General features: G+C 41.5%; 1 protein-coding gene across 5 annotated transcripts in view; it reads right to left on the reverse strand.

The window, feature by feature from the left end:
* The window catches only part of RABGGTB (Rab geranylgeranyltransferase subunit beta), a 32,074-nt gene extending 27,432 nt beyond the window's left edge, over positions 1-4,642 (reverse strand). Inside the window, exons 1-3 of one of the 5 annotated variants that reach the window (XM_033916549.1) lie at positions 4,518-4,642; positions 4,084-4,191; positions 792-989 (exon numbers count right to left, since the gene is read on the reverse strand). In XM_033916549.1, the coding sequence (XP_033772440.1) occupies positions 792-989; positions 4,084-4,191; positions 4,518-4,529 (318 nt within the window). In that variant the 5' untranslated portion in view covers positions 4,530-4,642. Of the gene's footprint in view, positions 1-791; positions 990-4,083; positions 4,216-4,313; positions 4,475-4,517 lie in introns of those variants that run through there. The other 4 variants (XM_033916552.1, XM_033916550.1, XM_033916553.1 and 1 more) reach the window with 4 other exon arrangements.
* Between the last annotated feature and the right edge of the window lie 10,720 nt (positions 4,643-15,362).

The following is a 15,362-nucleotide window of genomic DNA, read 5'->3' on the forward strand; positions in this document are numbered from 1 at the left end:
GATAGGGTTACCGTATCTGTGAAGACAAAAAACAACCCATTATCCTGGAAGAACTTTGGGGGCCTATTAATTAACACTTAGCATGCACTTAGCACCCACTAATCTTTAGTAAAAGGGTCCCTTTGTAAGCTGACATTTTTTACTCTAAAATGTTTACAAATCAAGAAAAATGAGAAACAACCAATAAATCTAGGGGACTTATTAAAGTGTGTTATTTATACTCAGGATTATGGTCTGGACAGGCCTATGAGAGACAGATGCTAATTCTGTGTTTTGCGGGGTTTTAAATTAGGGTAACATGCTAATGCAAGAAAAATAAAAGTCAGTGGGCATCACTGATTGTAGTCACTTAAAAGATTTCAATCCTGCACAGCCATTATCAAGTTTATTAGGTATTTATATACCACATATCAAGATTATCTGAGCGGTTTTACAATCAGGTACTCAAGCATTTTCCCTATCTGTCCCGGTGGGCTCACAATCTATCTAATGTACCTGGGGCTATGGAGGGCTAAGTGACTTGCCCAGGATCACAGGCTGTAGCTCCAACCACTATGCCACACACTTCAGTCATGTGCCTGAGGGAGGCAAATCTGCTGCTGTATTTTTCCCCAGTGCACTCATGATGGGGACAGAGTAGATCTAAAGGAATTCACAAGTTGCTCAAGTTAAAATTCAAGGCTATGCTACAGATAGTGATTGACTGGCTTGGCTAGACCTATTCAACAAATCGAGACAAAGCAATCTTTTTACCAAGTTATACAGATTAGATTTGTCAAGAATGTATTTACCTGAACCGCACTAAGAGTATATAAAAGGTGGGGATCATGACCTATACTGGCACTTAGTCCACCACACTCATGCTGACATTGCTTGATAAATGCTAATATTTCTTCCTTGTTCATGCGATGCAGTTGCCCCATCAGATCCATTACGGTCAGGCCCCAGTAGACACCACTCATCCTCAAATACTCAGACATGCAGTAGTCCTACAAGCACAAAGTATTATCTTTACATTTCATTCATTTATTTTTATTGTCACTGTCATAGAACTAGAAGTCCCCAAAATTTAAAGTGAACCCTTTTCTTGAAGCATACAATTGCCTCACATGTTCAATTTTAAAGCACTGGAAGAAATTAGTCATTGAGAATATTAAAGGAAACATTAGCATTCGTCTTTGTGCTTCAACTTTGTTTACCTTTCTTTTTTGGGGGAGGGGGGAAGAACACCCCCCCAACTTAGAGTTCTGCTACCTACAATTTCTGCATACCTACTTTAAAATGTCTTAAAAGAAAGTATTTTCTAGCTGTGTTAGGCATTAAAACCCATGCCTAACGTAGCTTAAAATGGCATATCGTGAGACAAGCTCAGCTTTTCTGCAGTTAACTGTCAAGTTAGCACAAACTATTTTATAAAAACATATTTTAAAAATTTTTTTGAAGGGACATGAAGGAAATCCAAGATGGCAACAGTAGCAGTGTTTTGGCACGAAAGTAAAAATTTAAAAAAAAAAAAAAAAGCTCTGTAAGCATGCGTCAGGATCGCTGTTCAGCAATCCGTTTGGTCAGTTGGGGCGCGATTCTGATCGACCCCGTTTGCATGCGATAGCGTTGTGAATTGGGCGGCCAGCAACCTCACGGATCAGATCACTAACGGATCAGATCTGTGAGGTTAGTCAATCTAGCCCTTACTAAGTTATGCTAAAAACTGGCCTGCGCTGATTAGTATGTGGGTTTCCCATATGCTGAGGCCACTTTTAGCACAGCTGTAAAATTGCCACTTGCTAATTTCCAAATTACTGTGTGAGCCCTTACTGCCACCTAATTACAGGGTGGTAAGGGCTCAAATGCTAATCAGTTAGCACATAGGCAGCAGAACACTTTTTTGTTTGGGGGTGGGGAGCAAGAGCTCCGCCCTAGCCCCAGCAGGACCCTGCAGCATGACTTCTCTCTCCAGCTCCCAACCCCTCCACCTACATTCGCCGGACACTGTAATTTTAAATTTTCATCATCAACGAAGTGCTCTTGAAGTCTTCATTCTGCAGATTTAAAATTACAGTAGCCGAGAGGAGGTGGGTGGTGAAGTAGGGCCATAACTGACTCTTCTGACCGCCAATCTTTGGGGAGGTCATGACCTCTGTGGCCTACCCCATTCTGACACCTATAAATTAGCACATAGTGATGTATCTGTGCTAACTTATTAGTGCAGGACACATCTATTATCTGCCACAGGACCCATTTTATTCTTAAGGGCCCAGCTGCAGATAACATACACTAACATTTTTTTTAAAGAACCCCCCCCCCCCTTAGATAGCTTCTGAAATATTTTGCAACTATGCTAAAGAAATGAAATAAATCAAACTGCACCACCCTTTCTTCTATCAGGAACGCTTCTCATTATTGGTACAATCCACTGTGCTTGGATTATTGTAATTCTGTATATTTGGGTATTAAACAGGGCAGTTTAGATCGACTACAGTTGATACAGAATACGGCGGCCAAACTTATCTTTGGAAAGAGAAAGTACGATCATGTATCCCTGTTGTTGAGAAAGCTTCATTTGCTTCCAGTTTGTCACAGTTTAAGTGTGAATGTGTTGTTTTTAAATTCCTTTATGGAATATTTGATCCTTCAATTCCTCTATGTTGGAATGCTATTAGAATAATTAGATCCTGTCATTCAAGGATTACAACAATTTATAAACTTTCATTTCCATCATCTAGAGCAGGGGTGTCCAACCTATTGGCTTCTCTGGGCTGCATTGGCCGAAAAAAAAATTTCTGGGGCTGTGCAAACGCTGTAGCAAGATAGAGGAGGGAGCCAGCAAGACGGGGGCAGCAGAGGAAAATACTGCATCGCCCTCAATCGGGGCTGAACAAAATACTTCACGGGGCTGCAGGTTGGACACCCCTGCTCTAGAGGACTTAAATGTGCCGGGAAGCTTAGTAAATCTATGGCATTTAAACTGATGGAAATTTGGAATAAATTACCAGACTCTTTAAGACTGTTAGGTCAGCTACATCAGTTTTAGAAAGATCTAAAAACTTCGTTGTTTACAAAATAGTCATCTAAGCCGAAAGCCTGAAGTCATAATGCCGTTGCACAGGGCCATGGTGAGACCTCATCTGGAGTACTGTGTGCAATTCTGGAGGCCACATTACAGTAAAGATGTGCGCAGAATTGAATCGGTTCAACGGACGGCCACCAGGATGATCTCGGGGCTCAAGGGTCTCTTGTACGAAGAGAGACTGAACAAATTGCAGCTCTACACTCTTGAGGAACGTAGGGAGAGGGGAGACATGATCGAAACATTTAAGTACCTCACGGGACGTGTCGAAGTGGAAGATGATATTTTCTTTCTCAAGGGACCCTCGGCCACAAGAGGGCACCCGCTCAAACTCAGGGGCGGAAAATTTCATGGCGACACTAGAAAGTATTTCTTCACAGAGAGAGTGGTTGATCATTGGAACAAGCTTCCAGTGCAGGTGATCGAGGCAGACAGCGTGCCAGACTTTAAGAATAAATGGGATACCCATGTGGGATCCCTACGAGGGTCAAGATAAGGAAATTGGGTCATTAGGGCATAGACAGGGGGTGGGTAAGCAGAGTGGGCAGACTTGATGGGCTGTAGCCCTTTTCTGCCGTCATCTTCTATGTTTCTATGATCACCAGTCGACTAACACCAACTAAGTATATTCTATCTTTTAACTTTTCAAATATCTATCTAATCTTAACTAATAATACTCTCTCCACTTGGCCTATTAGTTTGTTACCTTATTTTTAATGAACTATAAACTGAATCAAGTTTCTTCAGGAAATGATCCGGTATATAAACTAAAAATTAGATTAGATTAGATATCACTTCTCCATATGAACAGCAACAAAACCAACACACGCCTTGAACTTGTCAAGGATAGCCCAAGCTCTTTCAAAATACATTTTGACAGTGTATCAAACGTCAGACCAAAAAACTGATACATTCAGATTGTAAGCTCTTTGGGCAGGGACCGTTTCTTAAGTATTTAATGTACAGCGCTGCATGCATCTGGTAGCGCTAGAGAAATAATAAATAGTAATACATACATAATCATCCTTCTTCACGCCATATGATGCAATGTAGTCAGCGTGTTTTTCCAGGAGTAGTGTGCTGGGGGCATCAGATTTTATTACAACATCCTTCTGGGGTGTCCCCTTGAAAAACATGATAGAACACATCAACGATATGCAGACATAACACATTAAGAGTAAAGCACTATAAAATCCAGGTTTCACACTACTTCACCGTAAAAATATTTAAAAAATACATTCAGTACTATTCAAGACTATTAAGTCAAACTGCTGAACTGTTTCGGATGGTGTGACTGTCCAGAAATGCCAAGTCACCCGTATTTGTCTTCTTTCACGCTCGATCGGAAATCCCTCCTCCCTCCTCTCCCCCCCAGTGTACTATCTCCCCCTGTTCGCAATCTAGCGCTTCTCCCTATATCTCAAACACCGCGCCCCACCCCCGCTCTTACCTTCAAACTCATGTCTGAAATCACCTGCGCCCAGCCCCGCCGCAATTTCCCTTCTCCAGCATCCCGCCCCCTTCTGACGCAGCTTCCTGTTTCCGGCAGAGCAATTCGTGACCTACACAAAGTGCTTTGGGATATGCTCTGTAGCTTCCTATCATTTCTATACAGCTGTATTTTACTGTTATGATTTTGAAAAAGGATGTTCTTCTTTAATCACTTTCAATATCATTTCCTTAAGTATTTTCTGCGTGGATTTATGGATGTATATGTGCCAATAGTTTTTAGGGTATATATTGGGTCACATTTTGATTAAAAATTTAAGTTGTAAGCAATTTAAGGGATGTTTATTTTCGCCCCCAGTGCAGCTCTATGTGACTCTAGGCAGTTTAATGCTGGCTTTTACAAAGCCACGGTAGAAATTAATGCACCGACGCTCATAGAATTCCTACCGCTGTAGAAACCTCTACTGCAGCTTTGAAATAGACGCCCTAAGTGATTTGCCCAGAGTCACAAGGAGCTGCAATGGGATGAAAAAACACTAACATACCTTTAATTATGTGATTAATCGCAATTACAAGTTGCTGGGTTGTTTTTTGTTTTTGTTTTTTTAAATCAAAATGCAGCCCTAAAACCATTAAATAATAAATACAAAATATAAATTGTTTTTCTATGTTTTCATTAAGAAATTATAAATTTTAAAAAATCTAAAACAGATTTAGAATAGTTATAAATAGCCTTAATTTTCAAAGCCCACTTAAGCAAGCCTGGTATAAATCATTTTGAAGTTTTCTAATAACATACAATACTGTAAACTATGGCTTTATCAATTTTTTTTTAAAATTTGATTTGGCCCCAAATACATTATTTGTAATCAGTCAAATAGTGATTTAAATTTGAATACAAATAATCTATTTTACTGTGCTAAATCCTGCTGAAATAAACACTTGATTTTTGATTGCAGGTTGCTTACTTTATTCTTTATGTTAAATCTCAATGCCCATTATTTGTATTCAAATTTGGTCCAATACTAAAATATGCTATTTGGTACAGCCCTGCTGTAATTGTTAAACAGCAAGAGGGATTAAAAGTATAGCTCATAAGCAAACAAACCATTATACAATCCCCATCCCCCACCTTGCCCATTAGTGTTCCTAAGGTCTGCATTTGGGTGAAGCTGTTGTACCTGTATATCCTATTTTCTTTTATGAAACAGGCATATTACCCATAGCTGCATTGGCTGCCAATGGAGGCGCGCGTAAAGTTTAAATTTGCCTGCTTCTGCTTCAAAGCACTACACGAACTTGCCCCTAAATATATAACTGACCTTTTCGTCTTCTCAGCCAACAGACACAAGAAAAGCTCACATTCCAACTTCGTTTCCCCCCCAGTGAGAGGTTGTAAACTGAAAAAACACAATGAACATCTTCTCTCGCACCAAGCAGCATCATGGGGTAAAGACCTAAAACAGGGGTCTGCAACCTTTAAGACATAAAGAGCCACTTGGACCCGTTTTCGAAAAGAAAAAAAAACTTGGAGCCGCAAAACCATTATAAAACAAATCTAACACTGCATATATTGTTTCTTATCTTAATGCTATATACAGGATCACTAAATTGAAAATAAAATCATTTTTCCTACCTTTGCTGTTTGGTGATTTCATGAGTCTCTGGTTGCACTTTCTTCTTCTGACTGTGCATCCAATCTTTCTTCCTTTCTTTCAGCCTCCTGTATGTTTCCTCTCCTCCAGACCTCATTCTCTCCCCCAACTTTTTCTTTCTGTCTCCCTGTTCCCCCTTCTTTCTGTCTCTGTCTGCCCCCTTTCTTTCTTTCTCCGTACCCTCCCCCAAGCCACTCGGTTTGCTGCCACCGCCATCGGGGAATAGCCCCCGCCGTCCCAAGCTTTCCCTGCAGAAGCGTCGCGCTGACCAGCATTCAGCTCCCTGACGTCAATTCTGACGTAGGAGAGGAAGTTCCGGGCCAACAAGGCATTTCTCCTCATTCCATCCAGCCTGATCCCCATCTCTCCTTGATCCAGCATTTCCCTTCTGTGTTTGTCAGAATTACCACTCCACCTATTTTCCAGCATCACCCTTCTTTGTGTCCATCTCACTATATCTTCCTTTCTTTCAGCCTCCTGTATGTTTCCTCTCCTCCAGACCTCATTCTCCCCCCCAACTTTTTCTTTCTGTCTCCCTGTTCCCCCCTGGCCCACGGGACTCCCACGGGGATGCCCCCTGACCCACGGGACTCCCACGGGGACGCCCCCTGGCCCACGGGACTCCCACGGGGATGAAAACAGCCTACCTAAATTCTGGCGATGCAGGCATGCAGCTTACAAGTCCGGCGTCGCGGCGGGAAATAGCCATGCTGAGCAGTGAGCTCAGCACGTACACAGATGAAAGCCTTGCTTGCTGATTGGTCCGGCGGCACGGCGGGGCCGCCGGACCAATCAGCAAGCAAGGCTTTCATCTGTGTACGTGCTAAGCTCACTGCTCAGCATGGCTATTTCCCGCCGCGACGCCGGACTTGTAAGCTGCATGCCTGCATGACACACTACCGGAGCCGCAGCAAAGGTGGAAAAGAGCCGCGGGTTGCTGACCCCCGACCTAGAACAATTGCTTTCGCCCACTACTTATGAGGAATTTAGGAAACGTCTGAAAACACAACTGATCCTCTCTTCTCTCTCCCCTCTATAGCGATTAACTTGTTCTATTGATCACTCTCTCTTCAAAAATGGATTTCCTGTCCTATTAACCCTCTTTCTTCCTCCCCTCTTAAAGTCAATCAATTTGTACCTTTGCTTAATCTTTATAAACCGCATAGAATTTCACGGTATTGTGGTATATAAGCTGTTATTATTATTATTATATTACCCATAGTTGCACTTTTCCTTTAGTCAGGTGGTGTGAGAGCATTCATTCATTCATTTTATTTACAGTCAAACCTTGGTTTGCAAGTGTTTTGCAAGACGAGCAAAACACTCAAGCAAATCGTGCCTCGCAAACCAAGCGTTGACTCAATTTGCAAGCCCCCCCGAGAACCAGCATCGACCCCACAAACCGGCATCCCCCGCCCGCCCAAACACAAGCCCTTACCCCGATCTGGCACCAGCACGCAGCACCAACCCAGGATTTTTGGGCACCGGCACATCCTGTGGGTTGGGACTGCGTGCCAGTGCCAGATCGGGGTAAGGGCTTGTGTTTGGGCGGGCGATGCCGGTTTGCAGGGGAGGGGGGGGAGTTTGTGGGCAGAGGGGGAGGGGGCGAAGCCAGTTCTCGGGGGGGGGGGCTTGAAAATCTCCAAAGAGCTCTGAATGTGTTACAAGTTAAATATACATAACAAACAGTTAACAGGATATGATTTGCCACAATTACAATACATTATATAAGTTTTTATCCTAACTCGACACATACTAGGGTGGTCTAATACCAATATACAATTTACAGCAGTTTCTCTCAAACATTTTTATATCTGGCACACCAAACGGAGCAAATTTTTTTTCACGGCACATTATAATTGAAATTATAAAATTGCAAAATCAACAAAAAATTCAAATTGAGAGTTATTTATTTAAAGTTCTTTAAGCTATGTATGGGTAATTGTAACAATGACACTCATAACATTGACAGACTCTTGTATACACAACATAGAGTACATGTTATCTATTCTAGTGTCAGTACAACAGAAAGGCAAGGGAGGCGTCTATTCAAACAACAAAATCTTTATTTCAGCGGATAAACAACACCTTCTATTCTAGTGTGTACTTATGAAGTGAATTCTTAAAAATAAAGTAAAATTCTGGAATCCCTTTGGGGCATAGCACTGTGCCATGGCACAGTTTTGAGACACTGGTTTACAGGTTACAAATTGCCATTGTTATCCTTATAGTGTAAGTTTTTTTCAATACAAGTTTTTATCTAACTTGACACACACTGGAGATCTAATACATAATATACAATATACAATTTAAATTTGTCATAATAACGGTGCAAGATTTTTAATACAAGTTTTATCCTAATGCGACACATACTGGGATCTAGTACCAATATACATTTCTTTGTAATTCATCGGTCATGGGTTAGGTGAAGAGGTATGTTTTTATTGCTTTCCTAAAGTTGGGTCCAAGGGATCTGTTGTTTCAATCCGTCCTTTTTCTGGAGCCATCTAACCCTACACAAGGAGGCACTACACTGAAGTCATATGCCATGTACAGTAGTCATTCATTGGGGATGTTTCAAATCCAAAAACCTGAAGGGGAGTCAACAAATACATATTTTCCTGCTTGAGGGCAAGAAACCAAGTGACAACCCTACCTGACAAATGAGATGGATTGGAAAGCCAAAATGTAGCCCAAGCCCAATTGAAATATGACTTCCAGTAACAAAACAGGGCTCGGTTCTTGGACCCATCTTATTCAATATCTTCATAAATGACCTGGAAGAGGAAACAACAAGTAATTACATTACATTACAGATTTCTATTCTGCCATTACCTTTTGGTAATCAAGTTTGCAGATGACACAAAACTGTGTCGGGCAGTTGGGTCACAAAAGGACAGCGAGGATCTCCAGAAGGATCTGAACCAGCTAGAGAAATGGGCGGAAAAGTGGCAGATGAAGTATAACATAGAAAAATGCAAAGTGATGCACCTGGGTAGGAAAAACATGGAATATGAATATAAAATGTTAGGTGTAACATTGGGCAAAAGCGAACAAGAAAGGTACCTGGGGGTACTGATAGACAGGACCCTGAAACCGTCAGCTCAATGCGCGGCGGCGGCAAAGAAAGCAAACAGGATGTTGGGCATGATAAAGAAGGGGATTACGAGTAGATCAGCGGGCGTCCTAATGCCACTTTACAGAGCAATGGTCAGACCACACTTGGAATACTGTATCCAACACTGGTCTCCATACCTAAAGAAGGATATAACCCTGCTGGAGAGGGTGCAGAGGTGAGCCATGAAACTAGTAAAAGGAATGGAAAATTTGAGCTACAAAGAGTGCTTCGGAAAGCTGGGACTGTTCACCCTCGAAAAGAGGAGACTGCGAGGGATATGATAGAGACTTTTAAAATACTAAAAGGATTCGACAAAATAGAGCAAGAAACATCATTATTCACATTGTCAAATGTGACACGAATAAGAGGTCATGGACTGAAACTGAGGGGCGGCAGGTCCAGGATAAATGTCAGGAAGTTCTGTTTCACACATCGAGTGGTGAACTCTTGGAATGCTCTCCCGGAGGAGGTTGTGACGGAGACCACTATTCTGGGATTCAAGCGCAAGTTGGATGCACACCTTCTTGCAAATCACATTGAGGGATACAGGTAATCAAGGTCTCTATCAGGGAGCACCTAGCTTGGCCTCTGCGTGTGCGGGTCGCCGAACTAGATGGACCTAAGGTCTGATCCGGTGAAGGCGTTTCTTATGTTCTTATGTTATGTGTTCAATAATATGAGAGGAAAAAGGATCTCAGAAACTGATGGCATACTGATTCAAGTCTAAGACTTATCAGTTCCAGATTTCAATCACTGATCTTGTAAAAAAAAAAAAAAACAACAAAACCCTCTCATATTGTTTAACACCCTTTATATGTGTATATTAATATCTAATCTTTAATTTTTATATTTCAACTCCTACCGCACCTACATTAAATCCTTGTGTGTAGTGCATAAAACTTTCTTTAATTATTATAATGTGATCAGATTCAAACTGGATATTAATAACAGCTGACTTATACAAAAAGAGCCACCAAACTTATCTGAAAGAATGATTTCACCGGTCCAACCATTTGGGTTTTTGCCAGGTACTCATGATCTGGATTGGCCACCATGAAGATGGAATACTGGGCTAGATAACCATTGGTCTGACCCAGTTTGGCTATTCTTATGTTCTCATTTTCCAAACATTCAAGGGTCTAGTAGCACCGAGGCTGAGGCACAAGACGGACCTCCAGAAATAAAAAGCAACCCCTCTTGGCTAAAGAACTGGGAGGAAGGGGGGGGAGGGACTTAGTTACCCATGTTTGATATCCCTGGAGTACAACGTGACCCCCATAGGCAACAGTCCAAACCAGCTGCCAAGGAGGAGCCTTAGAAGAGAAGCAGGGAAATTAGGAGCCAGAATGAATTATAATCCCCCCAATAACATTTTCTTCCCCAGAAGTAGAAATCTCAGCCCTGCTAGATCAGTCAAATATGCACAGGCTCCCACCTCTAGCACCTGCTGGGAGACTGAGAAATACTGACTCTAAAGAGGAACTACACAGCTAACTTAAAGGGTCCACCAGAAGTCTGTAGTTCTGACTCCACTCACATACTTGTAGAAGTGCATAACCCATCCATGTAGGCCAGTCTGGAGGGATACTAAGGAATAAACACTTAGAATTCCCTAGAAATAACTATAACCTGAAATGCAAACAGCACAGAAAAAATGAACAAGATCACATTGATACAGAATAAAACCACTTGCAATCATTCAACATAGTCATGTGAAAAAATTAGGACACTCCATAAAATATTCATTTCTGTTTTAAGAAATGTTCACATATCGATGTCAAATCTTTTTTTTTTTAATCTCTGGAAAAGAAAGTGATGTAATTGCAGGTAAACAACAAAAGGTTTCCTCGATTTACTCATGAAACAAAAGATATCCACAAAATTGTGTATTCTGAGGAATAAATTAGGACTCCCTATACTAATAGCTAGTGTTACCCCCTTTGGCTGAAATAACTGCAGTGAGACACTTCTTGTAGCTATCTACTAGTCTCTGACATCGGTCTGAGGAAAGTTTGGGCCACTCCTCAATGCAGCATTCTTTCAGCTGTGAGATGTTTGAGGAGTTTCTTGCATGTACAGCCCATTTCAAATCACCCCACAGCATCTCTGAGATTAAGATCAGGGCTTTGACTCGGCCACTCTAGGACTCTCCAGTTCTTATTTTTCAGCCAGTCCTTGGTGAATTCACTAGTATGTCTTGGGTCATTGTTATGTTGCAAGGTCCAGTTCCGCTACAGCTTTAAGTTTCTTACAGATGGTCTCACATGTTCCTCAAGCACCTTCTGATACATGATAGAATTCATGGTGGATTCTATGATGGTTAGCTGGCCAAGTCCTGCTGCAGTAAAGCGTCCCCAAAACCATGACACTTCCATGTTTCACAGTTGGTATGGGGTTCTTTTCCTGGAATGTTGTATTTGGTGTATGCCAAACGTCCTCTTTTCTGGTGTCCTAATAATTGAATTTTAGACTTATCTGTCCATAGAACACTATTCCATAAGTCCTGGTGTTTGTCTACATTCTCTCTGGCAAACTTCAGCCTGGCCTTGATGTTTCTCTTAGAGAGCAAAGGTTTCCTCCTTGCACACCTCCCATGCAAGTTAAATTTGTGCAGTTTCTTTCCGATTGTAGAGGCATGCAATTTCACATCAACAGTAGCAAGAGTTTGCTGTAGGTTCCATCACATTTTAGGGTTTTTGGAGACTTCTTTTAGCATCTTACAGTGTGCTCTGGGGGTCAACTTGCTTGGACAGCCAGACCTGGGCATGTGGTCAGTTGTTTGGAAAGTCCTCCACTTGTAGACTATTTTTCAGACCATGGAATGGCTAATGTCAAATTCTTTTGGGATCTTTTAAAATTCTTTACCAGACTTATAAGCTGTTACGATCTTCTTTCTGAAGGTCTCAGACAGCTCTTTTGATCTCACCATGGTGTTCACTCTCACCGCAGCAGTCATGAGTACACCCAACTGTCTGAGGTTTACATAGGGCAAACCTCCTTCAAAATACTGAGTAACCATGTTCTAATCATGTGCAACTGATGTGATATACCTGTGTGTGATTTGAGCCACTTTTAAGTGGGAGGATATGTGGGGTTGTCCTAATTTATTTCTCAATTAGAATACACATTTTTGTGGATATCTTTTGTTTCATGAGTAAATCAAGGAAAACTTGTTGTTTACACCTGCAATTACATCACTTTCTTTTCCAGAGATTAAAAAAAAAAAAAAGGTGGGTTCTGGGCTGGTCTGTCTCAGGGAAGGAAAATTAGCAGGTAAGTTTAATGTCACCTTCCTTATTGCCCCACCAGACCAATCCAGATGCTTTGGGGAAGGGGTCTAAAATTCACTTCCTAAAAGGTGAAAATCAGAAAAATGAAAACTCTAGTTGAAAAAAGCTATATCCTACTCAGCTTGTACATCCAATCTGTAGCATTTGACAAAGTAAGTATTGACCGAGTGGCTGCTCAGCAAATCTCCAGTGGTGGAATAAGTGAATGCTCAGCCCCCTAGTAGAACAAGTCTTCAGAGCCACCAGAACTGAGTAACCCTACAGAATATAAGCTGAAGCTAGAACTACCCTAATCTAATGAGAAAGTGATGCTTTGAACATCGTTGTTCCCTTTCTTGGCTCCTCAAAAACAATACAAAGAACCTATTTGGCCACAAACTCTTCTGTCCTCTTCAAGTTAACACTTCGGTTCTCTCTGCCAACCAGTCCCTGGCGACACAGAATGCTTTACCTATTATCTGCTGAAAACGGAGATATACTGACTAGTGACAGGCTTTACAGGATATCTATAAAGTGATGTCACTAATCTAGTTCTTAGTCTTCATTTGCTGGCAGGAGAAGACAAACCCAAGTATTTGCACTGGTCTCGAGAAACAGTAAGGAGATTGGATTTATATGGATGCTGCAGGGTACACATGTAACTAGTTGTAGCCTAAGAAAAAAAAATGTAATATAGCACGAGGATCAGCTGAAAATCTGGGGCAGCAATGTTTGGTGGTAGAAAATAGCTGCAATTAAAGCAAAATTCAGACGCATTAGCAACTACTTTTAAAACTTTATGCATTTTTACAAGATCATTTTAGGAGAGGATCATAAATGTTGAGTTTAATGATTAAAATTTCAGGGTGGATATAGAAGAGCTCAAAGTTAATTTAAGGGGGGAAGGGAAAGACAAAACTAAAGGTTCAACTAGAGACTAATAACTTTGTACCAGTCCTGTACTGCAATACAAAATAAAAATCTGCATGTAACAATATTAAATCTGGGAGATAACTACCTGGAGGTGGCAAGTAGCAGAGAGATAGGAATCTGTACACTTTGGAGGAAAGGCAGGAGAGGGGAGATATGATAGAGATGTTTAAATATCTATGTAATGTAAATGCACGAGTCGAGTTTCATTTGGAAAGGAAACTCTGCAATGAGAGGGCATAGGATAAAGTTAAGAGGTGATAGGCTCCGGCGTAATCTAAGAAAATACTTTTTTTACAGAAAGGGTGGTAGATGCGCAGAACAGTCTCCCGGAAGAGGTGGTGGCGACAGAGACTATGGCTGAATTCAAAAGGGCATAGGATAGGCATGTGGGATCTCTCAGAGAAAGAGATAATGGATTACTGTGATGAGAAGACCAGATGGGCCAGTTGCCCTTTATCTGCTATCATGTTTCTGTTTCTGGAGAGCCATGAGGAACAACAGGCACCGAGTTAGACAGCCCCAATGTCATCAGGGGCTGTCTGGCTCAGAAGTCCAGCACCTTACAGCATGAGGCCACAGAGGCATGCCCTGCCTTTTGGAGTATCGTGAAATTTGAAGAGATTTAATTTTGTCTCTTTTGGTCCAAGTTATGGAAAAGTGAAAGGGAGCATTGAAAATGAAAGTCTTAACCCCTGCAGCGATTGGTCCAATGGATCAATATATTACTCAACCACAGTGAAGAATCTGTTGGAAATGCAAGTATTTTCTCCTGTAGAAATCTCTTTAAGTCCTCCTCAGAGAACTCCTCCTCTCCTGTATTTTTTCCCTAAGGTGGGGCATTTCCAAGTTGTTTTCCAATCTCCTCCAGGGACTATGGAGAACATGTTCTACCGTCACAAATTATGACTTTACTGAAATTCCTGTGATTTTTGAACCTGAATCCCCATTTATAGCCATTGATTAAAGAGTCTACTAAGGAAGTAGCATTACAAGATAGTAACATGGTAGATGACGGCAGATAAAGACCCAAATGGTCCATCCAGTCTGCCCAATCTGATTCAGTTTAAATTTTTTTTTTCTTCTTAGCTATTTCTGGGCATGAATCCAAAGCTCTGCCCGGTTCTGTGCTTAGGTTCCAACTACTGAAGTCTCCGTCAAAGCTCACTCCAGCCCATCTACACCATCCCATCCCTTGAAGCCCTCCTCAGCCCATCCTTAACCAAACAGCCATATACAGACATAGACCGCGCACATCTGCTCAGGCTATTTCTTCTCTTACCAGACTTATAAATTCTGCCTCTCAGGTCAGGTCTATTTACTGCAGAGATGGGTCGCATTGCTCTGACCCCACTACTGAAAAAAGCTGATCTAGACCCATAACCTCCGTCTAGTTTTCGACCTACAGCAAATATTCCTCTCCTGACCAAAATGTTAGTCTATCATATCTTCTCAGCTGTCAGCATACTTAGAGATTTTCCATTGTTCTACCTTGCCAATATGGTTTCAGACCCAACTTCAGTACTGAATCTCTATTGGTCTCACTAATTTCAAAGGTTCAGCAACTACATTCACGTAACATGTTCGCAATCCTATTACAATTCGATCTATCTGCGGCCTTTGACATTGTTCACCACGATATCTTGATCTACCAACTTTCTGAGATAGGCATTGATGCTACAGTTTTAGACTGGTTCTCAAAATTCTTACGATCTCGCTCCTACACTGTCAACATGAATGGCACCATATCGTCTTCCTGGAAGCCGCTATGTGGAGTCCTGCAGGGATTACCTCTGTCCCCTATTCTTTTCAACAACTATATGTCTACTTTAAAACGTTTCCATCTATCTCCCTTTGAAACATTACCGTATATT

The sequence above is a fragment of the Geotrypetes seraphini genome, chromosome 12 (assembly GCF_902459505.1).
Source record: "Geotrypetes seraphini chromosome 12, aGeoSer1.1, whole genome shotgun sequence".
In the NCBI taxonomy this organism is placed as follows: domain Eukaryota; kingdom Metazoa; phylum Chordata; class Amphibia; order Gymnophiona; family Dermophiidae; genus Geotrypetes; species Geotrypetes seraphini.